The following is a 25,727-nucleotide window of genomic DNA, read 5'->3' as shown; positions in this document are numbered from 1 at the left end:
TACATGGAGATTTAGATAAAAGCATTTGCTAGTCTTTATTCATATCACCAATTGTCAATAGCTCAGGGTTGTGAAAATGTTTGCATGGCTGCTGGGCATGATGATGATGTTGATAGATCCAATCCCACTAGAATCGTCACTTGGATGCCTCGAGCTTGGGGATGCACAGTAGCAAACTGCGATGCACCAGCAAACTGCACACGCGGATTGCCACAAACAACAGGCCAAAATAGGCCTGGTCAAAACGATCGATATGATAAATGTGACCCGTCACAGCAAAACCAGGCACATGTCGCACAGAAGATGAGCCTAAATGTCACCAGGAGATAATGGAATGGAAGAAATTGATGTGCTCATATTTCACAAAAGGCAGACAATAGATAAATGAATAAACAGTCCGTCTCAACCTGCCAAGCTCAGAGCGACATGCGCCTGGTTTGCTGTGACGGGTCACAAATGATGGAAACTTACCGTGTGAGGAATATTCAGAAAGTTAATATGAGTGAGATGTCGATCATCCTTCTTGGACAGGTTGAATGTGAATTGATAATCTGTGGCCAAGTTGTCTGAAAAAGGAGAGGAATTGAATAAATATTTTTGAGACAAATTGACCAATGACCAAAAACTGCAGCTGCATACTACAAACTACCAAATGTTTGCAATGTATCAATTGTCATGATGGCTATGTCACAGGTTGCGGTGATAAAAATTGCCTGTCTGCACAGCACGACGGCATGCTATGTGGAGGCAAAGAAGAACTAATGAGTGACGTCAATTTCTCGAGAAGGGCTGAAGATTTGATTGGAAGTCCCAAACACTGAAAATCCAAAAGCTGAAAAAGACGATTTCATTTTGAACTAAGTTCAAGATCGTGCAAGCTACATGCACGACAACTTGAAATTTCAAATTGAAATCTTGCCTTATTTTTAAATCTAGATCTGTACTGTATTCCCAAAGACTGTTTCAAGTGTAGTCACTGGCTAACTGCTCTCCCACTGAGTATAAAATGTCAACACTCTTTTTACATCATGTGCCAATTAACATGAACGGAAATATATAATCATATTAGGAATTCAATCAAGATGTCCCAGCAATTTTTCAACAATTGGCCTACTTTCATTTAATACAAAAACATTTTTGATCAGACATAAAACAGTGTCAATTGGAAAGGAATTGTGTTTACACAGTACTGTTGATAGACTGTCTGAACCCCAGAGATCACTGGAAAATCATTCTCAGACAATAGCGTTTACCTAAAAAACCCTAAAAAATAGCTCAGTGCAAATAATCCTCACTGGGAAATAAGCTGGTATCACAAGGAAAATTTTCTGACGAGGATTTCTCGATATTAATCCTAGGTTTTTTAACATTTGTTGGACACAAGGATGAGGATTTGATTATTTGAACCTTGATTGAACATCAACGAAGTGGGGTGAAAGAAATATGAACAGACTTTTGGTTCTTAGAGGAGGAAATGCGATGATATCAACTTACAATAACACGTGCCTCCTCTTGGATTTCCATAGTACTTCTCTTCTTCGTTGCAACTGAAAAGACATTGAAACGCCTTATACAGTGGCACCTCCCTTAGCGGACACCTCTCTATTAACGACACTAGTTTTGGTCCCGAATGGTCGTTTCCATTCAATTTGACCTCTCTAATCAGGACACCTCTCTATTAAGGACAGCACCTCTCTATTAAGGACAGTCCCGAGGGTGTCCTTAATAGAGAGGTTTTACTCTATCTTTACCTTCTTCTTTTTAAGTGACCAAGTTTAGCTTAACAGAGTCAATATCGATGTAAAAATCAGGACACCTCTCTATTAAGGACAGCACTTGTCAGTCCCGAGGGTGTCCTTAATAGAGAGGCTTTACTGTATCTTTACCTTAAAGCGAACTGGAACCGCCAAGGCAGTTCGTATGACCTCGTTTTCATTTCCCGCGTATCGGGTGATCAGAACGAGGCATGAATGAAACATGGCGCCTAGCTGTCAATCATCCAGTGACGTCACTACTATGGAATTTACTACGAAAATTCATGAATGAAAGATCGCATGACTCACGTGATTCTCACATGATTCTCAATAATAACAAATTGAACTGCGCATGCTCGGGCACTGGGGGCGGAGCTACAAATCTGAACTCGACTTTCTCGGGCGGTGAAAGTCGAAAAGTTGAATAAATCGCTCGGCGGTTCCAGTTCGCTTTAAGTGACCATGTTTAGCTTAACAGAGTCAATATCGACGTAAAAATCTTTTTTAAAAAGTTTTTAGGAAACTTCTTAAAGGGACAATATAGGCAGCAGCTAGGCAGGCAAGATAAAGTTACACAAAGCCGCCAATAGGGGTCTCTCACATCTCACAGTAGGTCGAAGTGATTCACGCTTGCACGAGCGAGTATTCAGTGCAAGTATGACATGACCCAGGGCCCTCACTGTGTATATTAGTCATTTGAAGTGGCAAATTAGTCCCTCTCCGGGGTCCGACAGCCTGTAGTCCCCCTTTGAAGGACATGGTCCCAATTTGGTCATTTTCATTGAAGTTGACATTTGTAATCAGGACATCTCTCCATTGACGACTGACTTTGTCAGTCCTAGGGTGTCCCTAATAGGGAGGTACTGTCATTATAGACTTACAGGTTGCATTTGTTGCCAATGACTCCCTTGGTCCTGCAGTTACATTTTCCCGAGAAGCGGTCGCATGTATCAGCCTGGTCGTTGCACTCGCACACTGAAAGACACAGAAAGATGCTTAAGATCTTAAAGCAGATGAAAATGTTAAAATGTGCATAATCTGAAATAAAAACCGTGAAATACTGCGCCTCATGTCATATGATTTTCGCGCAGCTTCATTTTTCGCATTCATGAACATTTCTGAAAAAGAACTGGGGCCTATTTATAATCCTGGGGTGTCTTGCTCGAGGACACGGAGATGAAACAACTGTGGCCCTTGCCACAGTCAACCCCCTAGTCTCCTGATCAAGAGCTGGTGCTCTATCCTCTATGCCACTGATCACCTGTTTTGGAGCGTGTTTTTGGCATTTGTGACCCGTCATTGAAAAACGAGGTATATGTCGCTCAGACGATGAACCTATATGACCTTAATAGGAGAAGCGGAAAAAAATGATGTACTCAGATTTCACATGAGGCAGACAACAGTGAAATGAACAACCAGTCCGTCTCAACCTGCCAAGCTCAGAGCAACATGTGCCTGGTTTTGCTGTGACGGGTCACAATCATCAGAGAGGTCAAAAGTTTGACATATCTGTGTATAAAATGTATAAAGTGTATAAATTAGCTAGTTTTTTTATGTCACAAGCTGTACTGAATATAGACCTCACCTGAATAAGTTAAATTCAAATAGACACAGTAATGAATATAGCAACCAAGAGTACGATAGCGTCCGAAGTGGTACATTTCTTCCTCGTCTGGGTCCATGATCATGTGATGTGGACCTGGCCCCGTGTTCATTTCATACCCAGTCACATTAGAGATGTCAGTGACGATTGCAGTCATGAGACTTGATCCAATTTTACCCAAGTCATGATAGAATAAATAGGATTTTTATTGTCACATCACTATCCTCTCTTCTCATTGAAATGCCTTGTCTTTGTTCAATCCAATTTTAAATTCCAATCAGAGTTTCATTTGAGTTCTGAATGAAAGGACAAAAAATTCAACCAAACATTTGCTGATATGAATAAAATCGAGCAAATGCTTTTACTTCAGTTTTGTACAGAAAGGCCTTGTGTAAATGTACATGGAGTTTTAGATAAAAGCATTTGCTAGTCTTTATTCATATCACCCATTGTCACATCACTGCTGACTCTACTCATGTCAGCTTTTTAACTGTAGTTTATCTGATAATTTAAATCGTTGATGATCAATCGATTCCTTTACAAAGAAGACACTATACAGAAGAGAAATCATATCCATTTAATTGAAATAAACAATCCTTATATTATTCGAAAATATAGAAAAATTCCATGAACACATTTTCTGAAGTCCTAAAGAATGCATTTTTAGCCAATTGAAATATTCCACAGAAAATGTTCAATTCAGATCTGCCTGGTGCTTTTTGCACATCTGAGGACTCAGACAAAATTATGACTGACAAGATATTCATGAATAACTACAATTCGATACAATCAATACCACTTCAACGGTAATAATTTTTAAGTTTCTCACCATTCAGTGGAGGAATGTATCAATGTAAAAAAACGACAACCTCCAACAGAGAAACACTGATAAACTGTCAAATATTTCTCCTGTGTGGGTCACTCTTAGACAGCACCCCTGACACTACCCACCCTGCTTTTCACATTTTACACTACTGGTATAACTCCAGCGAATTAAGAGTTGAATCTTAAGGTGCAGAACTTACAAAGGGAAACAGACAATTCAATCGGTGTGGCCTGACATCAATATTGATTACAACCATGTGATTTCACCGTTTGGGTGTAGCCACAATTTCCACGATTACACATCCTGACACCCGAAACTTAAGGCAGGGAAAACACATCGGAAAATAAGTCGATCAGAATAGCCTGGGGCTGCGACGACAGAAAGTTATAGCCTTTTATCTTTTGAGGTCTGGCTTTTGTTCAACCAGTGGTAAATGACAATTACGGAATGTTGAGTCATAATTGATGATTTTGTCCACATTGTCTAAACACCCAATATATGGTAAACAAGTTTTTTATGTTAATACATATACCTACAGCATTCGGGGGTGAAATTGACACACCTCCCAGAGTCTTATCTGAGCTAAGTTATGATAAGTGTAGCCCACTGATTTATCTTTTAATATGTTTTTACAATAGGGCTGTTTCCTTGGTACCAAACCAAATCAGACCAGACCAGACCAGACCAGATCACATCACTCACAGCGTCATGAATGATGTACATGTAAGTATGTACATCAAACCAAATCAGACCAGACCAGACCAGACCAGATCACATCACTCACGGCATCCTGAAAGACGTACATGTAAGTATGTACATCAAACCAGACCAGACCAGACCAGACCAGACCAGACCAGACCAGACCAGACCAGACCAGACCAGACCAGACCAGACCAGACCAGACCAGACCAGACCAGATCACATCCGTGCACGTTTAGACGGCAGACCAGTCGAGTCTGATCCGGATCGATGTCCCTGGTAAACCACCCTAGTGATTCAGTTCCACGGGGATTGCGCGCGACATTTCACACATGGTAGGTAGCAAGTTAGTGATGCGCTACTGACGCAATTTAAGGGATGTCCATTGTGATTAGGACTGTAGGCAGAGAATACGCTTAATATTATGTTTGGCGGAGTCAGAAAATCAGTCAACTTACTGGTGCAGTTGCCACCGTTGGTCGCTGTTCCATAATACCAATCTTGACATTCCTGACACTTGTCACCTGAAATTTTGAAAACGATATCAAACTGGGAGGAAATCATAATGATAATGATGATAATTATATTCTCGCGTGTGTCCAGTTTTACATCAAACTTATACACTGTGTGTCTGTCGCAAATTCGTCATGATCGCACAGATTTTTCCCGAAAGTCTTTCTTGGCATCAATCAATAGTGCTCCGGTACATTGATCTTCTGGGCTTATTAGTCCAGTGACTGTCTTCAGCTCACTCCCAAAATGTTGTTACCTTGAGTGAGATCCACACAGTTGACACAGGTATCTGTCCCCGGGTAGCAAGTACTGTGACCATTACACTGGCAAACGGGACACTCGGTGAAATGCCACCTTCGGTTCGGGCACATGGTCTGGTTGAGGGTCATAACACCGCCAGTATTCTTGCTGTAGGGTCCTTTATCGCCGCCCTGGTGGCATTTTCCTAGACCGGTGTCACTGCCATCGGAACACCAACCACACATGGGATTCTTCAAGCAGTCTTCACACATTCTGGCATCCTCACATCGGGTGTCTGGAGAGAGTTTATATGATACCAGTGAACATGTTGAATCACCAGGGATTTGCATTACTCATCTTTTAAATCAGATGATGATACTTAAAGGCAAATGTACCACAGTACAGCCATCACGAAGTAACTGCTGCCGCCTATTGGCACCGACATGACAGAAATTTTAAATCAACATCAACACTGTTCAAAAATTCATTGCATTTAACTTTCACTAAAATCATTTACAGCTCACAGGCCACAGAATCAAGGCCGGTCAGTAAGGGGTTAAACATAAAATATCCATAAAGGGTTAAAGAAGGAGAAGGGATCCACAGAGTGGGCACAGTGATCCCATGGTCTCTTCAAGATTGGATATCTTACTCCCTCTTTCACAAAAACACTTTTACAAGGTTTTGACCCCTACAGGCTCCTGATTCAGTCGCCAGTGAGGTATGCGGCATCTCAGTGAACAAATTCCCAATGCATTGGGTTTAATTCCTTTAAATTCAAATTTAAGAAACAGACAAAGGGAGAGCTGATACATGTGTACCATAACTACATGTACCTCTAAAAACAACGCTATTGCTGTCTCATTAGCCAGGGTGACGACACAATTCCCTGTGAAAATCGGGTAATATGACATAACGATATGACGTCTAAGACACTGAAACATGAAAAGGGTAGGCATAACTTACCAGAGCACTTCGAGATCAGCGTCGTCCACTCCAAGCACTGGCCATAGGGGAAGGTAGCCACATAGGCATTTGAGCCCACGCAAGTCCCCTGGCTGGCACACCACATACAACCGGCATTAGTACAGGCTTCACATCCTGTGTTAACCTCACAGCTTGGTGGGCAGGTTTGACTATAAGTTTTATCAAGTTTTATACCACTGCCTTCACCTGGATAGAGTAAGAAATCATTCTTTATTGAAGGGAACCGGGACCTTGTGTCATGAGTGGGCCAATCTAAATGATCATACAAGTAGTAAAATGATCTCACTAATAGTGCAGGAAGGCCTCGAAAGGCTAAAAATCCCTTAAAGGCAGAGGGTAAAGCAAAGTATCGTCCCTTATGTAGAGAATACGGGCCTCTGTTTAGTGTTCAGACAACTAGAGTAAGTAGATGACGTCAACTCAGTGTTCAGACAACTAGAGCAAGTAGATGACGTCAACTCAGTGTTCAGACAACTAGAGTAAGTAGATGACGTCAACTCAGTGTTCAGACAACTAGAGTAAGTAGATGACGTCAACTCAGTGTTCAGACAACTAGAGTAAGTAGATGACGTCAACTCAGTGTTCAGACAACTAGAGTAAGTAGATGATGTCAACACAGTGTTCAGACAACTAGAGTAAGTAGATGACGTCAACTCAGTGTTTAGACAACTAGAGTAAGTAGATGACGTCAACTCAGTGTTCAGACAACTAGAGTAAGTAGATGACGTCAACTCAGTGTTCAGACAACTAGAGCAAGTAGATGATGTCAACTCAGTGTTCAGACAACTAGAGTAAAGTAGGTGACGTCAACTTAATGTTCAGACAACTAGAGTAAGAAGGTGACGTCAACCTAGTGTTCAGACAACTAGTGAGTAGATGATGTCAACTCAGTGTTCAGATAACTAGAGTAAAGTAGGTGACGTCAACTCAAGTGTTCAGACAACTAGAGCAAGTAGATGACGTCAATTCAGTGTTTAGACAACCAGAGTAAGTAGATGACGTCAACTCAGTGTTCAGACAACTAAAGTAAGCAGATGACATCAACTAATATTCTATAAGACCTAAAATAGGAACAGATTATTCAGATAAGGAATCGCCAAATCTAAGTGTCTTTTTCATCCAAAGAGGTCAGACAATCATTACTGTGAAAGTGTTTGAGGTTTCTGCCTCGTGAATGGAAGGTCGAAGGTTCCAAGCCCGTGGGTAACTCGTTACAAAATGGACAATTGGTTAGCCGCAAACTATACTAGTAAATGGGTACTAACTGCCTTCTTGCCAGGCGCCTTGCATTAGAGATAGGAGTCTGGGAGTAAAGATCTTCTTGCAAGCCAAACCTGGCTGGCCCTTTCATTAGGGGTGACACTTTTAATAATAAACAAACTTTACTTCTAACCCAGTACCCTGTGTTGGTAAGTTTAGGAAGGCAAGTAATAGCATAACATAACATAATAGTAACATAACATAATATAATATATGAACACAGCAGAACGTAACATAACAACACACTGAAACGAAAGCTAGTCATCAACAGGGTTGTTAAATGTCTGCACAAAGATAGCGAGGTTGCATCATCAACATCATCAGTACAGATTGGCCCTTGCTGATTAGTGGAAGGGGGCGCTACCTACTTGATAACAGCATGACAATTGTCAATTGCGGAAACAAATAAATATCAATAAACATGCATTAGCTAAGACTTAGCATGCGTGAAGACAGATTCTAGTTCGAATAGGGGCGCGCACTGAGTGTTGACTACAGGCATCACAATTTTGGCTAGAGCTTGAAATCCGAAATCAACAGAACACCTTCAAAAGGGAAGCGAATGCCCATTTGAAGCCTGGGAGGCTCTTACCTGGAAAACAAAGAACTCCAACCCTTCAAATAGTCATTCACTTCGTTTTGAACATGTGGAAAGACTTATACAGTGGAACTTCAATTAGCGGACACCTCTCTATTAAGGACAACCTCTCTATTAAGGACACTAGTTTTGGTCCCAAATTGGGAGTTTCCATTCAATTTGACCTCTCTAATCAGGACACCGCTCTATTAAGGACAGCACTCGTCAGTCCCGAGGGGTTACCCTTGATAGAGAGGTTCTACTGGAACTGCATTAGGATTTCAAGTTCTAGCCAAAATGGTGGTACCTATGTCAACCCTTAGTGAATTTTGACTCATTCATATTTTGTCGTGCAAATTTCCATCAAAGCAATGGTATGATATTTTACTATAAAATGGGATCGAATTCTGACTCGAGAAAGAGTCGAGGGAATGAGCTAGAAGTCTGCTTCAGATAACCTTAACACATTTTCACGACAGATCTAGACTTGTTTTGTTCAAATTCATAGCACAACATCTTTCTCTTAAGAGGAAATTGCGAGTAGAACCAAACAAGTCTATTCTTAATACACCAGATCAGGCCCGTCTGTACGTTTCTAGAAGCGAAATCGCCACAACACCACCTTGGTACTATTCAGCTTGCACTCTCAAAGGCAAATTTCAAAATGGTTATGTGATTTCATTTCTCTCCAAAAATGACCTCGAAGAAAGTCTGGTATGTACGTCAGCTGAGATTTTCAGGGCACCTCCGTCTGTCAGTGTACTGAGGAACTACACCTCATGTGACAATACGATATGTTTACAAAGTTAATGCTTTTTGCTCGTGATAAAGAGAAATTTTATCAAGCTAAAAATCAATATGTTTTTAGGATTTCTTGGCAATGGTACAGTTACTTTGACAAACCCAAGTATATGTAAAGGGATGACCATGGGGACCACCATTTTGGCTGGAGCTTGAAATCCTAAAGCCATTAGAACTCCTGCAAAATGAGGTGAATGCCCATTTAAAGCCTGGGAGGCTGTTCTCTGTAAAACAAAGAACAGACTCCCACCCTCGAAATTGGTATTCGCTTTGTTTTGAAAGAGTTCCGATTGCTTTAGGAATTCAAGTTTTCCAGCCAAAATGGTTGGGCCTATGGACAACCCTCAAAAAACACTTATTAGTAAAATAAGGTGGATTGGACAAGTCATGAAACCCAACGACAGGCCTGTTTGGTGTAGTTCAAGTGAGTATCAGATAGAGGGCAGTGCCATCACCTTGTAAGGTGTTGGTTTCAAGCTCGAGAAGCAGCTCGATGTCATTATAATGGTCATCCTTGGCTGCAAAAGGAATACAGTAGGTGTCATTATCTACATTTTTGTAACTGATAAAATGAAATAGAAATGGCTCGATTCAAATTGAGGAATAAGAATTGAGAATCAGAAATCAAGTTTTCGGAAAAGAAGAAGTTTATTTCCTTGAGGAGAGTGTGTCTGTTATCTTCGAAATTATCTTCAAACAGGGTGAACTTTCACAAAATATCCTCATTCCCCAACGGAACCCCAAACCCTCCCCATTTCTTCAATCCACACAGAGAATGATGAAGTAAGGAAAACCTGTAGGTTGAGGGTTAGCTGATCAGATGAAGTTTGCGTATTTTACATCGTTTCAAGGAAAAGACTGGCACAGTTGATTGGACCGCCTGTCTGACAATGAGGATCGACGTCAAGAAGCACCGAATAGTTGGGGATTGATGACATAGAGTTGCGTCATTGGGCACCCAAGGTGTTACTGAAAACACGATATGAACTTCGAAAACTTAAAAAGATGGAGCACACCAGCAGACAATTTTTTATAAAATGTTTTAGTAATGTCTAGTAAACTTTTTTATCAAAAATTGTATTTTATAATGTACTAAAATCTACTTCTTCTATTTCTGTCACACTTATTTTACGTCTTTATATATATATTATCTTTTGTAAAGTGCTTAGGAAATGATTTTATTCGTTATTGTAGCACTCTAATTTAATGAATATTATTATTATTACAGTGGAACCCCGGTTGGCGACCACCCCGGTAACGCGACCACCCCGCTAACGCGACCACGATTCTCCGGTCCCGAATGGTTTCCTCTCTAATTACCATTAAGAGACCCCCGCTAAGACGACCACCCCGGTACCCCGACCGCGACCACTGGCTTGGCCGGTCCCAAACTGAAAATCAACCCCGCTAACCCGACCACCAGGCCTAATTGCCGTAATCGGTCGCGACCGCGGCATAGTAATTAGCACCTCGCTGCCAAGCTTTGTTGAGACGGGGACAATGGCCATGGGAATACATATGAAAACAAAAAATACAATGTGATTTTGCAGGTATGATCAATTGTATAAGTGTAAATGAATAAATAAACTTCCTTTTTCTAACGTTTTCATGGTTTGTTTTCATCACTGAGCCAGTTCAGTACCAGACATGCGCACTCAGCAGCAGCAGCAAAATCATGTGATTTACGTGATTTGCATATGAACTTATAATAAACGGCGGGTAGTTTGAAGACCACACTTATGACAATAACAAGCTTGCGAGACGTTTGAATGTTTTATGATATGGAGAACTTGGTTGATTTACTACAGTATCATTTTATATTTCTTTAAATATTTTGACTGAAAATAGATTTGATTAAAACTGTAGCATTACTCAACTCATCATTCACGTGGAATCATACGACAAGTTTACTTCAATCGTCACAAACAGTCGGGTACATGGAGGATGATTCACCAAATTGCCCGCAAATGCGTCACGTCGGGCAGATAATGAAACTTTGTGGATAAAATGAGTTACAAAATTACCTTTTCTAACTCATTCTGAGAATGTAACATGTAATTTTATCGACGAACTGTTCTTGCGAGGCATGATAACAGAACTTTGGAGCGTGCATCATCTCAATCAGGCAGCGTTGCTATGGTAGTACAGCGTACACACGCCATGCAGTCGGCAATTTTGGCGGGAAAAATAATCATGTATTTCGTCTGGGGATTCCCAACCCGGTAACGCGACCACCCCGGTAACACGACCACTCCGACCACGGTCCCATGAGTGGTCGTGTTACCGGGGTTCCACTGTATTATTATTATTAAGGTGTGGAATGTACTGGGTGTGCACGGCAGACACAGTGTATGTGATCTGACAACAAAATTGAAGCAGATGTGCAGTCATCTGGGCTTACGACAAAGACCTGCAGTGAACAGTTAATGTTGTCTAGACCCATGGATTTAAATAATGTTACTCTCACTAAGACCCGAATGCGGAAAAAGAATTATACTGACCGACATAGATGCAGCTTTTTTCTTTGTGGCCCCACTTGCAGTTCTTTTCTATCTGGCAGGCTGAGCACTGGTGCAGCATACTGCAGTTGTGGCTGACATTTGCTGGGCATTGCTCAAGTGTCTTCACCTGAAAATGAACAGTGCTATGATCAGAAAAGTTAAAAGTTAAAAATTTTATTTCATCTACAGGTTTTCAATCTTGATTCCTATCGGTAGCTTGATGCTCCTCTGGAGACTTCAAATCCACACCTCCGTGGGCCTTCAAGGAAGATTTCTGTTGCAGCAAACAATTTGGAATCTTCTCCAACTCACCTCATCCTTGTTGCATTTCGTATGGGAACACCGGCTGTCGCACCAGTTACATTGATAAGTGGTAGTCACACAACTAGGGCATGTGCTATACTGGCAGATGTCACTGAGGTCCTCTGCAAACAAAATATCATCAGACGTCAAAACAAGCTTAATTTCTATCAAGAAAGTTAACTAGTTCTTTTCTGAATAGCTACACCCATTGCATTTCACGAAATGGAGATAAGACGTCATCAACATGATCAAGTGACGCATCTCATTTTCCATCATTGTTGTCCCGAGGATGATGTTAAATGATTTTCAACGGACGATTTTTCGACGAAGTTCGTTTGGGCGCTGACCAATCATGCCTTTTACCTGGAACAAAGGGTCACAGTCGCTTATGCCATTGTCCAAAGTTGGCTTTGGCCTTCTGAAGTGTGGTGTGTCGATGTTGTATTACAGTATAACCTCCCTTAGCTGACACCTCTCTATTAAGGACACCCTCTCTATCAAGGACACTAGTCGTGGTCCCAAATTGGGTGTTTCCATTCAATTTGACCTCTCTAATCAGTACACCCCTGTATTAAGGACAACACTTGTCAGTCCCGAGGGTGTCCTTAATAGAGAGGTTCTACTGTATGTTGATGGTGACACTTTCGAACGGTTTCGACCGTTCAGTTAAAAGTTAGCTCCAGTGTTTATTATTGGTACACCTGTCAGCGCATGGCGGCGCTGGCTGAAAATGGCTGCCGCAGCCAAAGGGTTAATATCTGGCTTTACCTTTGTGTGGTGTACACGTGCGTTCACTGACATCATCAAGAGTGATGGACTTCCCAATGAGTTCATGAGCCTCTGTCTTGGTCATGCACCCCTGGTCTTGGACCCACACGCAGCTCTGGCCGGGGAGGGCTGCGAGACATGTTTCTTCAGTGACATATAGGTGGCAGTTGCCTGGAAATTGATATGAAAGTTTCATTAGAAATTAAAGAGGAGAACAGCCAATAATTCTGACTTTGTTTATCTTGAATTGGTTTCTCCTGGGGAAGGGAGGCAAGACATACAAAGAGACCCACCCAGAGTTTCACGCTGACAGTGGGGTTTGTACCAAGGACCCTTTGACACCTATAGCCTATACACCCGAGTCACTAGACCATTGCCATTATCTCTTCTTTATCACACGACATCAACCTTTTGAGATGCTACGATTCAAGTTGAATTCACCCTGTGTGTTGTTCAAATGTTTAACTGAAGCACCTTAAATTAAGGAATTGAACCCGAGGCGGAGGACCTTGGTTGAGTTACCAAGACACTCTCGGGTGGAGCTAAAATACAGTCCAAACCCGAGCCGATAGGCGAGGGTTTGGACGAAATTTTAGCTCCACCCGAGAGTGTCTTGGTAACTATACCAAGGTCCGAAGCCGAGGGTTCAATTTCTATTCTAAAATACCTCAAACTTAAAAAGATAGGCCACGAAATAACTTGAATATGTGCGAATTTTGCAAATTCCATCCATCGCCTGCCCGGAGCGCCGGTAGCGCCGTTGTTTACATTATGTTACGGCAGCGCGTATAGGAAGTCCGGATCGGCTCGCTCAAGTGATGCTAAAATCCGCGCAAATGGGCTATTTGGAGCGTTTTTCTAAGCAAATATGTGTAGTGCTCATTAAAAAACTTAGGGTGGTTGATGCTTCCTTGGCTGATTTGTGTTTGAAGCAGTGTTTTGAGAGCCTCAAACTTCTGAAGTGAGCTGTGTGCATGGTTTCCACATTTTAGTGCAACCCGAGGGAACTTTGGTAGAGCATCTTGGTTGCGTGTCCAAAACACTCCGCTCTCAGAACGAGGCTTATGCATTTTCCATTTAAAAGTTGACTTAACGTTACCAAGGTATTTTAGAATTTTTATCAATAATATTGACAGACTTGTCATGCTGACTTCCATAAATAAATAAAAAATAATAAGCAAGCTTACCTGGGGTATATACCAGGACATCGTTCAGCATGACCCCATTGAAACCACCAAATACATACATCTGTCGGCTTGTCCTGAAAAAAGACCAAAAACACTGAGCATAAACAACGTTAAGAATATTGCTGAAAAGCACTGAATAAAGATTAACCTTATGTATCCTTCTGCCCACTTTTCAAATCTGTCAAATAATTTTGAAACAAGTTTAAGGGGATTTCGCACACCAATGATTCAGCCTGCTTTTTACATTTTCTCGGGTGGTGAAAATGAACCTTTTTATTTCCTGTTTTCAAGTCCAGTGAAGATCAGTACGCTAAATTCGGCCTGAAGAACATGTGGACAATATAGCTAGCAAGGTTCGGGGTTCCGACCAGAAACTTGCATATGACTTGATGATGCATCAATTGATTTGATACCCACTGAGGCGCAGTAAGGGCATTGTGTTGCTCGTATGAAGTTCACTTTAATAACAAAGTACATTTTTTACTCACTTTCCCTGGTAGACATCAGCCGTGTGACCAAACCGGGAGACATCTTGAGGGAGTTTAGGATTGGGAAGAAAGTGCCACTTATCACATTCTGAAAGACAGAAATGATAACTGATATGAATAGAATTCTTTGAGAATGTAAACTTAATTGATGTATAGTGGAACCTCACTTAGCGGACACCTCTCTATTAAGGACAAGCGTGAATCACTTCAACGTACTGTCAGATGTGAGAGACCCCTATTGGCGACTTTGTGTAACTTTATCTTGGCTGCCTACATTGTCCCTTTAAATCGATGAGAAACTACTTTACAGATCATTGTTGTTTCAACATCTTATCACAAAAGACCTTGTAACCCTTTAACTGTCGAATATTTTTAAAAATTTTCCGATAAGCTGTTTTTAAAAGACTGTAGCTTGAAACCAAGAAGAGTAAGATTACTCAAAACCGCCGTAGAAACGATCACCTTTACGACATCTATCAGTAAGCGGGGAAACTGCATAGCAGACGTTCTTTTCAATGAAACTCAATGGTAAATAACGCATAGGCACTCGTCGCAATTCGGCGACGGTGTCAGTTAAGGGGTTAACATCCTGGTCAGACAAAAACAATCTTCGTCAAGAGTTAGTGTGTTGACACAACAATAATTATGGTTATGTAATACATCTTTTAATAACTTGTTACCCAAAAGCCGTACTCACTTATGTCATACGCCATGAAATCACTTGAGTAACATTTTGCTCCAGAGCTTTTGTGCGTGTCATTGTGTGGGTTGCCTCCGTAGACCAGCATCACATCACCGATCATTGCAGCGCTGTGGAGATACTTAAACTGGCCACTGCTGTGCAGAATTGTCCTGGAAAAAATATTACAAAGGAATTAGAATGCACACCACCGAATACTTTTGAGACTTGGGCCCAGTTGCTCAAGATGCTGTGGAGATACTTGAACTGGCCACTACTGTGCAGAATCGTCCTGGAAACAATATTACAAAGGAATTAGAATGCACACCACCGAATACTTTTGAGACTTGGACCCCAGTTGCTCAAGATGCTGTGGAGATACTTGACCTGGCCACTGCTGTGTAGAATCGTCCTGGAAACAATATGAACAATGTTAAGAATGCACATCACAAAATACTTTTGGGCCTACACGTAGTTGCTCAATCAGCATTAGAGATAAACACCAGCATTGAATTTATTAGCTCCACTAAGCGTATCTTCTTCTGTCCAATATTAGCGCTGGGAATAATGCCAATATTTAGCTGCTAACACCAACTGTGTGACCAGGCCCTGAGCTATTCTATTGAGAGCTGTGTCTTAGAGCTTCCGATTTCTGCTGACCTTACTTAGAAACCAAACCAAGGCTGTGACATAACATGTAAACAAAACAGTTAATTTGCTATATCTCTGGACTTAGTGCTTCAATTTCGATCAAACTTGATTTGATGCAGAACTTTAAGAACAGTCTTTGAGGATTTGTACATGGCATGCAATCATGAAAGCAAGAATATTGACCGTCAGGCTCTTTTTAGAAGGGGGTACACGGAAATCCTCCAAAAACTGGTAGTTTCTCTCATCCTTGTTGAATGAGGAATGCAAGTAGAAGAACTACATGTATTGAACTTGAAATTAGAGAAGAAAGAGTAACAGTACTGTCATAGGAAGTTTCAACAGCAGTCTGTCCCCGTCACATGCTGACTTGATCACACCACTGTTGGCATGAGGCATTGGAGCACACACAGGTAGTCTGGTCAACCGAAACTAGATCAACCTACTGAATTCCAGTAGCTCGAAATCAGCACTGCCAAGACGAAGCTATGCATATGTTTCTAGGTCAAGTTTGCTTGCAATATACTGCTTTATGGTTGCAGTTTTCCTAGGACTGAGTAACATGTTTCTAGGTCAAGTTTGCTTGCAATGGACTGCTTTATGGTTGCGGTTTTCCTAGGACTGAGTAACATGTTTCCAGGTCAAGTTGGCTTGCAATGGACTGCTTTATGGTTGCGGTTTTCCTAGGACTGAGTAACATGTTTCTAGGTCAAGTTTGCTTGCAATGGACTGCTTTATGGTTGCGGTTTTCCTAGGACTGAGTAACATGTTTCTAGGTCAAGTTTGCTTGCAATGGACTGCTTTATGGTTGCGGTTTTCCTAGGACTGAGTAACGAATCTGGCAAAAAAAACTTACCATTTCCGCTTTTTTGGCTGATAGGAGTAAAGTGTATCTGCCAGGACATAGTGGTTGGTACTACCCGAGAGGTAACCAGCGTGAACATAGAATGCCTCGGTGGTGAGGTCGTAAACACTGGAGTGGGCGTAGCCTCCTTTCACAATAGCGCCAGTGGTTTGAGCAAGACTCCACTTCTGGTCATCTGGAAATAATAACAACATGTTGTCATATATTAGTAGAACCTCTCTAATAAGGACAACCTCTGGACTGAAAAGTTTTGTCCTTGAAGGGACAATATAGGCAGCGGTTAGGCAGGCAAGATAAAGTAACACGAATTCGCCACTAGAGGTCTCTCACGTCTCACAGTACGTCAAAATGATTCACGCTTGTACGATGAATATATTTAGTGCTCCATCTGACATGACCCAGGACTCTTACTGTGTATATGAGTCACCTGAAGAAGGCCAAATTAGCCCCTCTGCTCCTGGCTATAGTCCCCCTGATTAGGGGTCAAAGTGAGTGGAAATTTGGGACCAAACTAAGTGTCCCTTATAGAGAGGGTGTCCTCCTAACAGAGATGCCCACCAAGGAAAGTTCCACTATTCTCAATATAAAATGATATGCACATGAGTAAGGTTGACTGTCTGCTTTTACTTTTAGAATTTTAAGATAAAGTTTATCATCTACTGGTGCTAACTGATCAAGCAAGGACTGAAATTAATTTAAATTTCTATAGCGCAAAATTTTAAAAATTGCCCCAATGGGGTGCCTGAAAACATCCTCTGAACAGGTGGGTGAAAATGGCAACAGTCTTAGCCATAAGGCGACAGTCTTAGTCATATGGCAAGTCTTAGCCATATGGCAACAGTCTTAGTCATATGGCAACAGGTTTAGCCGTATGATTTTCAACACCACGCTGATTCCAAAGCCTGTCTGCTTGGACAAGGAAGCTCCTGCAACTCCAGTCTCCCAAGTGATACTTGGGGTTCCTCAGGAGACCTCAGGGCTTGCCCGGTGTGCTGGAAGGGAGGAGATGGGAGCCGGGACAAGGATACTGCAAACAAAATGAGCGGAAACAAACTCACCTAGTCGATACTCCTGGACAGTATTCGTGTATCCGAGCAAGGAACTATATCCAAATATGACATACATCGTATCATTAACAACATGAGCAGTGTGACCGACCACGCCAATTGGAAGCAAATCTGCACTGGAAGAATTGATCAGCGACCAAGCGACGGGCAAGATTGGCGTTGCAGTATTTGCCGGAACGTCAAATACCCATAATTCATTAGTGATGTTCACTGTCAGCACATCGCCACCGAACATGTAGATCTTGTTCTAAAAAGGACGAAATAAACCTCAGTAATGGTATTTACATTAATATTTTAATGAAAGCTGGCCAGAAGTTTCAACAATCCAATTGGGACAGCATCTACAGTTGACGCAAATAACGTCTCCCTCTGGTTATCACAGGTTGAGGGGGACATATCCATGATTGTCTTCATCATCCTTCATCATCATCATCATCATTTAACATGTTTAAAGGTAAGGTCGCAGGAGATTCCTTACCCACCTGTAATGGTAGTGCTTTGTTGTTTCTCAGACGGGGCCCAGATTTATCTTTCAAACATTGTTTACAAATTCCTCTCCTTAGAACCTTTGTCGAGGTTGAGCCATTCTGCCTGGGTTGAAGGCGGTTGGCCTGTTTTTAGGGGGTAGGGCATTATTTTGGAATTAAAAAGGGCACACTAGCGCCACCTCAAGGGTGACAGGGCACAACACCCTTCTAAATGTGCCTATACTAAGAACTAAAAGGCCTACCTTGTATAAGACAACTGAGTGACCGTATCTCGCGGCTGGTAATTCCCCAATAGTCCTCACATTTTCCCATCGCTGGTCTATCACATGGAACCTGAAATTTAAAATTAGGATGACTTATCATTTTTTTGACAAGAATTCACATCTGTTACACTCCCAAGGCAGTGGTCACACTAACATCTTGGAAACTCCCCAGGCAGTGGTCACACTAACATCCTGGCTTCCTATCTGTTGCAAAAACAAGACAATAGGTTTCTTAGAATAAGACCCTGTTACTCCAAGTGGAGCACAGATTGCCAACGGGATTTCTCCTGTCCTGGGCAGTTCTCTCAACTTGGGCAAGAAAATTAGACATCTGCTGTAGAATCATATGGGGCAGTATAATATGAGTTTCTAATGGTCAGTCAACACTGCCCACAATGATGGAATTACATTCATGAAACATTTTTCCTTCCCCATCCAGGCAGTGCACACACCCCATGGCCAAGAATTAGTCTCATCATATCACCTTATCAAGTCACGTTGAAATAAGAGATGTCAGATATTTATTATTGCACACATGATTCTGTACTCACCGATCAACGTTAGATAATCCGATGGTCTATAACATGTATGATGTAATAGAGGTGAAATTTCTGAGCTTTCTAAGCTTGCGTTTGCCTCCAAAATTTACAACGCGATGCCACTTTCATCAAGCCCCTCCCGGATGAACAGCGATAACTTTTTTGCTTCAAATAATTTTGACATTTTGCCTCTGTACCTTGATATGTCCATTTGACCTGTCATGCTGAGATCATAGCCACCTATGACATAAATCCATGTGCCGTCGATGACAGACTTGTGTGACGCCCGCCCACCTGGCCCTAGGGGATGAGAAGGCGCCATAGACCATGAGCCATCCTCGGAGGAAATATTGCAGCCGATGCCTGAAAGGAAAAGAACGGAAGTCAATGGGTGATATGAATAAAGACTAGCAAATGCTTTTACTTCTATTTTATACAGAAAGGCCTAGTGTAAATGTACATGGAGTTTTTGAGAGAGGCATTTGCTAGTCTTTATTCATATCACCCATTAAGGAACCTTCACAACAATACCTGCCAATAGGGGGCCCTGCAGGCAAGTGGATCATGGTTGTCATGAGAAAGCCATTTCTCGGGTCAAAGATTATTAAATATTTCATCCCTTAATTACTCTACATGGAGAAATAGCACCAACAATGTTGTTTTATTGGTCCTTAATTCTATTTTGATGAGTTTTAGGGAGAAAATCAACAAAACTTAATTTTAATGGAAAATGCACTGGAAGTGTAACTTTTAGTACTGGTGCTGCCATCTGGATCTTGAAAAGCAGTGCCAGTACCGTGGATGGAGATCGGGAAAGAATCTTTCTGTTTGCTGTGAGGCTATCGCATCACAACAAAGCTTGCGATGCCCTACGCTGCATTTGTAGTTCTCCGTCAATCATCTTAAAACCCACTAGCAAGTGTCAAATTTTATTTATAAAGATCGTATTTTGTTATTTTTTAATAAAATATAACGTTTTATCAGAATGAAATGGCCAGGGCCATTGTGCTCACCTCGTGTGGAGGAAAGATGGATAAAGAGCATGGTATTGTGTCATGTAGTGTTAGGTTTGATGTAGGTCCAAGCAATTACAATTTCCCCAAAATGGCCAATTTACAGTACATTCGACCTCTGTGACCTTGAAAAGTAGGTCAAATCAAAGAAGACCCGGGTGACACATTGAATGGTTGTTAGAATTAGATGTACCTATGATATAAAATTGGTGCCAATCGGGCAAGTCATTACTAGGTATAATGGCATTTTGAAGAATTTAGGATTTGGCCCCCTCCCTGGAGGCCAAACGGCAAATCAGATCGCACCAAACTTCGGTACCTGAGATCACCTGACCAAGGGGTACATGTGTACTTAATTTGTGATCAATAGGCATTGCAGTTAAGAAACGTGCCATAGTTACGGCCTGATGGCGAATTTATGCCATTTGACCTCTGTGACCTTGACAAGAAGGTCAAATTAAAAACCTGTGTGACATATACTGTATGGTGGTTAGATGTACCCATGATATCAAATTGGTGGCAATCGGGCAAGAAGTTAAGGAATAATCACATTTTTAAGGTTTTTGGATTTTGTCCCCTGGTGGTCAAGTGGTGAATCATATTGGACCAAACTTTGGTCCCTGAGATCACCTGACTAAGGGGTAAATGTGTACCATATTTGGTATCAATAGTCATTGCAGTTTAGAAACGTGCCATCGTTACATCCTAACGGCCAATTTACACCATTTGACCTCTGTGACCTTGAAAAGGAGGTCAAATCAAAAACCCGGAGGATATATGATGCACCTTTGCTAGAAGTACCTACCATATTTTTTTCAAAATTTCCCGACTACTATTAAGGGAGATATTGCATATTTTCACTTTTAACGTTTGGCCCCCTTGTGGCCAAACCATGAAACGAATCGGACCGAAACTTGGTCTCCCAGGTGTCATTACATAAGGGTACATGTGTACCAAGTTTCAACTCAATAGCTCTAACAGTTACGAAACGTGCCCTGCTAACGGACGTCGGACGACGACGACGACGGACGCCACGGTATGGGATAAGCTCACCTCTGCTAAGAGGTGAGCTAAAAAGTGGCACTAATTCGGCCTGAATAAGATTTACAGTCTGAACTGGCGACACCACAGTTTATGACGTAGGATTAACAAAACCCTGAATCACAGGATGCTGACATCCAATATGGTGGCAATTGATCAATTCCAGTGTCTGAAATTTTTTAATTTCGGCACTCGGGCGATTTTGGAGCTGAACCTTACCTGTGAAGCCTGTTTTACAGTGGCACTTCCCATCCACGCAGTTCCCATTCGGTGCACAGCTGTGTGGGCAGTTGGGTATATCACATGACGGTCCGTTGAAATTGACATGACAAGCACACTCTCCTTTTGCATTGTTACAAACGCCGTTATTTGAACAGTTTAGTGGGCAAGTATTGACACTGAAATAAATCAAACACGTTTTCATTTTGTCTGAGAGAACTTGATTTAAATGAGGGTAATAGATAACTTTGGTGCAGGCTACATTGTGTATACAGCCTAGAACACAGAATCAGTGTCACAAGATTTTACTTGTTTTCCTTAAAAAATATTTGAAATTATCATATTGAGCCAGGAGCATGTATTAAGCTCTCTATTATCCATTTCACGAAAAAAAACAACTCTATTATTTGATGATTTCGGGCAGAAGTGAGATGCCAACTCAATTACACAGTAGAAGTACAGTAGAACCTCTCTACTAAGGATACCCTCGGGACTAACAGGGACTGACAAGTGCTGTCCTTAATAGAGAGGTGTCCTGATTAGAGAGGCCAAATTGAATGGAAACTGCCATTTTGGGACCAAAACTAGTGTCCCTCATAGAGAGCTAGTCCTTAATAGAGAGGTGTCTGCTAAGGGAGGTTCCACTGTATTCTGTCATGAGGAAATCAAATTTGGGACCTGAGCCACGACTGACACTGACGTTGACACTGCACTACCTGGCACTGCTTGTGTCGGCTGACTGGTATACAAATGAGTGAAAATCAATGTGTTATTGAAATAGCCACTTTAGAAATTGTTAAATATAGCGACACTCGTATGATTTTTATATATCATAAGGCCTCTGAAAATACAATATGACATTCTTTGAATAGACTTGACCTCTTTTTGAATCGTGCCTAGTCAGTGTCCCACCTTCAGCTACATGAACATGTAGATGTATTTGTGGACTTGTTTTTGTCAACTTTCAAAACAAATTCTAGACTGAGTCACTGATTCACTGAGCAAATCAAATATATTTGAGCTACATGTAAAACTAAATAAACAAATAATAAATACCAAAGAATGACCAGGATATTTCTGTTACAACTTTGATCAACAAGGTGATGAAGGAAACATTTTCAGACAATTCTTCAATAAATGTTTGTCATCAACGTGATTAAGTACATGCATATGAAAAAAAAAATCAACAATGTTGCCAATGACAAGCTGGATGGAGTTGGCTCATCTTTTTTACGACACATCACACGTTGACACGTTTTTGTACATGGTGTAATACTTACGAATAAGATATGTTGAATCCACTCATGTTATATGCCGCGTCGCTGTAGAAGTACAAGTAGGCGCGCCCAGAGGTCGCTTTGACTTCAGGAAGAGGTGCGCTGTCGTTTGCAGATTTCTTGCGTATAAGGCCACTGAAAGGAGTGAGAAGAAAAAAAACACGGTCAAACTTGATCGGCATTGATTTGGCTCTTAAACTGCTCAGTGGAATTACAGCAGTAGCTGGTCCCTATTCGGACTCATTGCCTTAGTCTAAGGAAAAGACAATTAACACACACTCCTTTATGATACTGCTTATTTCGGTCACCAGAAGAACACCATCACCCCCCAACATGCACCTCAGTTCGGCTGCTTGTTGATAACAATTGGTTTTAACTCCCTTTGTTAAAAGATCTTCCAAGAACTAAAAATAGTCTTGTAAAAATTTAAAAGACTGTTCACACACCAAGATTTGGTTTTAGCATCGGTCCCGTTACCCGCTAATTTCATGGTGGGCAACTACTTTGAGTACCTAGCAAGGTCGCCCTATCGGCAACTACATATTTCACCCTTTTCAAGAAAAATATCTTGGAGGACTGGTTTGGAATGGAATGACATGGGACAACATCACCACATTGGCTCAGGATGGGGGAGATGGTGAGCTCGAGTGGATGCCTTATGCGCCAATATGACTCCGAAGAGGCTTAATGAAAATTAATGGACTGTTTGTGAAGAAGGAAGACCAGCTGGTGAAGAAGGAAGACCAGCTGAACAAAATATAATTGGCAAGATGCCAATTGACAATGACCTAAAGTCTAAATCGACCAATGCAAAGTCATGGCAGTATCATTCGGCCTGACATGGCGATATTGATTGATGGACGGGATTAAAAATCGATCGACGAAATTTTAAATTATTTGCCGTGTTACGTTTAAACCTAATAGTACATACACACCACAAACGTCACAGAATCACACACTGTTGCCGTTGCCAAGGACCATTGCCAACACAATGTAAGATAATTGACTGTGGTTCACCCACAATGTCAAAATGATTACGATTAAAAATATTACAAAATAGATTATGCTGCATCATCATACACAAGACATTATGAGTAGACTTTCCTCATGCATGTCATATAGAATGGCCTCAAATATGACAAAGGGGTTTTGATTTATGGCCAACAGATGTGTATCAGTATCATTCATATACGTCAACCACCTTCATACACAAGTCCAGGGCATACATGTAATGTATTCAGATGAAATTGGGACATTCATTGAAAGTTATCAGGGCTTTCATGAGCAGCAAATATTGCAAAATAGACATTTGACAATGCCCATAAAACATTTGACAATGCCCATAAAACTGAAATTTAAAGTGGTCAGAATTCAATTTCAAGTAGCAGGTCAAAGTCAAGGATATTGCATCGAAAAGAATAGTGACTTGCACAGGTCAAATCTAGATTTAAAAAAAACACCTCTACGTCTTCCTGATTGTACAAGGCAGTCACATTGTAAACGACAGGCAGACTTAAATTGCGATTTTCCAAGTATGCCAAGACCGGTGACTGAATTATTTGAAAAAACTTCCTGGTTTACTACCTATTTAAAAATATAAGTCGAAGCCATTAACCAATCAAACTGTCATTTTTGGATAAAATGGTAATCAGACAATAGGATTCCACGCTAATTTCATTGTCAATGTCAGGGAGTCCATTAGCATTAATCACACCAAGGGGACCCTCATGCACAGTGAATTCATGTCAATTCAGCTTCCATCCAGAGCATCGTTTTTTTGCTAGCCATCTCTTTCTTATTTTGTCACTTCGGAGGCCAACTAAATACTTTTATTTGTAGTATCTCCAGACCAAAGTCATCTCGTTCTTGGCCCAAGGGACTCGTCTCATGCACTAACATTTGTCAGTTTTCCATGTCAGAGTCAGTGAAATTCTACTGCCATTAATTATGAATTTGTCCCACAATGTACGTTATAGGAAAGATCACTGTACTCCTATGAGGGTATTGGATCTGTGCCATGACCAGCAGAAGTAAAGAAATACAGTAGAACCTCTCTATTAAAAGGACAACCTCGGGACCGACAGTGACAAGTGCTGTCCATAATAGAGAGGTGTCCTGATCAGAGAGGTGTCCTGATCAGAGAGGTCAAATTGAATGGATACTACCACTTGGGACCAAAACTAGTGTCCTTAGAGAGGTTGCCCTTAATAGAGAGGTGTCCGCTAAGGGAGGTTCCACTGTATCCCGATTTTGTACCGGGATACGCATGTACATGAATGAGTTCCGTAGCAGAGTTTGCTATGCACATGTGTAACTACAGTAACAGGATACAAAAGGTCGAAATTTCGTTCCAACTTCTGCTCACCACGGTCAAAGCTCTCTAGTCTCAGTTTCAGTGAAGCAGAGCAACGTTAGAAGAGTGGAACCTCCCTATGCAGACACCTCTCTATTAAGAACACCCTCTCTTATGAAGGACACTAGTTTTGGTGCAAAATTGGTTGTTTCCATTCAATTTGACCTCTCTTATCCAGACACCTCTCTATTAAGGACAGCACTTGTCAGTCCCAAGGGTGTCCTTAATACAGAGGTTCTACTGTACGTTTTTAGTCATTTTAAGACTACAAAACTTTTTTCAAACAGCCAACTTACCTATATACAGCAAGAAGGGGATCAAATACTGACGATCCATCATAAATATAGAGATGATCCCAGCCACATTCAGTAGCAAACTCGTGGAGCCGAAGTCTGAGTGTGCTGTTTGGCCTGCCCGTGTCAAGGAGCCACGTGCATTTGACATTTACAGTGTAGTTGGAAGCACCGTCTGATATGAAGCCAGAGGAAGAGGTCAACCTGGAATAAGAAGCAAAGACATTTTTTTTCCAAACAGTGACACCCTTGTTGCTTATGTAAAAGCATCTTGGGATGTTTCATGATAAGACATCACTAATACTGCATACAGTGGACATTCTAGTACATATCCCGTCCTGGGCCTGATGCTTGTTTGGTTTGTTGTGGCTCTTATATCACAGCTTCCTGCAAGGACTGGTGCGTAATCAATTTCCAGGTACTCGTACCGGTATATCAGGGCGTCAACCGGCCTACTATCACGGATTTTTGTCCG

At 41.4% G+C, this 25,727-nt stretch overlaps 1 protein-coding gene across 3 annotated transcripts in view; it reads right to left on the bottom strand.

The window, feature by feature from the left end:
• Positions 1 to 25,727, bottom strand: part of LOC135488935 (attractin-like protein 1) — a 116,948-nt gene that overhangs the window by 90,667 nt on the left and 554 nt on the right. For 2 of the 3 annotated variants that reach the window (XR_010447080.1, XM_064773908.1), the window contains exons 2-21: positions 25,256 to 25,456; positions 22,610 to 22,741; positions 21,330 to 21,508; positions 19,254 to 19,419; positions 18,497 to 18,587; positions 17,758 to 18,013; positions 16,691 to 16,874; positions 15,205 to 15,359; positions 14,508 to 14,595; positions 14,020 to 14,093; positions 12,833 to 13,003; positions 12,074 to 12,186; positions 11,762 to 11,888; positions 9,716 to 9,778; positions 6,602 to 6,808; positions 5,652 to 5,930; positions 5,341 to 5,406; positions 2,636 to 2,729; positions 1,495 to 1,547; positions 472 to 566 (exon numbers count right to left, since the gene is read on the bottom strand). Coding sequence is in view for 2 of the 3 variants with exons in the window: in XM_064773908.1 (XP_064629978.1) it covers positions 472 to 566; positions 1,495 to 1,547; positions 2,636 to 2,729; positions 5,341 to 5,406; positions 5,652 to 5,930; positions 6,602 to 6,808; positions 9,716 to 9,778; positions 11,762 to 11,888; positions 12,074 to 12,186; positions 12,833 to 13,003; positions 14,020 to 14,093; positions 14,508 to 14,595; positions 15,205 to 15,359; positions 16,691 to 16,874; positions 17,758 to 18,013; positions 18,497 to 18,587; positions 19,254 to 19,419; positions 21,330 to 21,508; positions 22,610 to 22,741; positions 25,256 to 25,456 (2,794 nt within the window). In the remaining variant the exon portion in view is untranslated. The remainder of the gene's footprint in view (positions 1 to 471; positions 567 to 1,494; positions 1,548 to 2,635; positions 2,730 to 5,340; positions 5,407 to 5,651; positions 5,931 to 6,601; positions 6,809 to 9,715; positions 9,779 to 11,761; positions 11,889 to 12,073; positions 12,187 to 12,832; positions 13,004 to 14,019; positions 14,094 to 14,507; positions 14,596 to 15,204; positions 15,360 to 16,690; positions 16,875 to 17,757; positions 18,014 to 18,496; positions 18,588 to 19,253; positions 19,420 to 21,329; positions 21,509 to 22,609; positions 22,742 to 25,255; positions 25,457 to 25,727) is intronic. The other variant, XM_064773909.1, reaches the window with a different exon arrangement.

The sequence above is a fragment of the Lineus longissimus genome, chromosome 6, assembly GCF_910592395.1.
Source record: "Lineus longissimus chromosome 6, tnLinLong1.2, whole genome shotgun sequence".
NCBI lineage: Eukaryota > Metazoa > Nemertea > Pilidiophora > Heteronemertea > Lineidae > Lineus > Lineus longissimus.
Note: the sequence above shows the minus strand (reverse complement) of the source record. Positions and strands in the feature narration are given on the sequence as shown.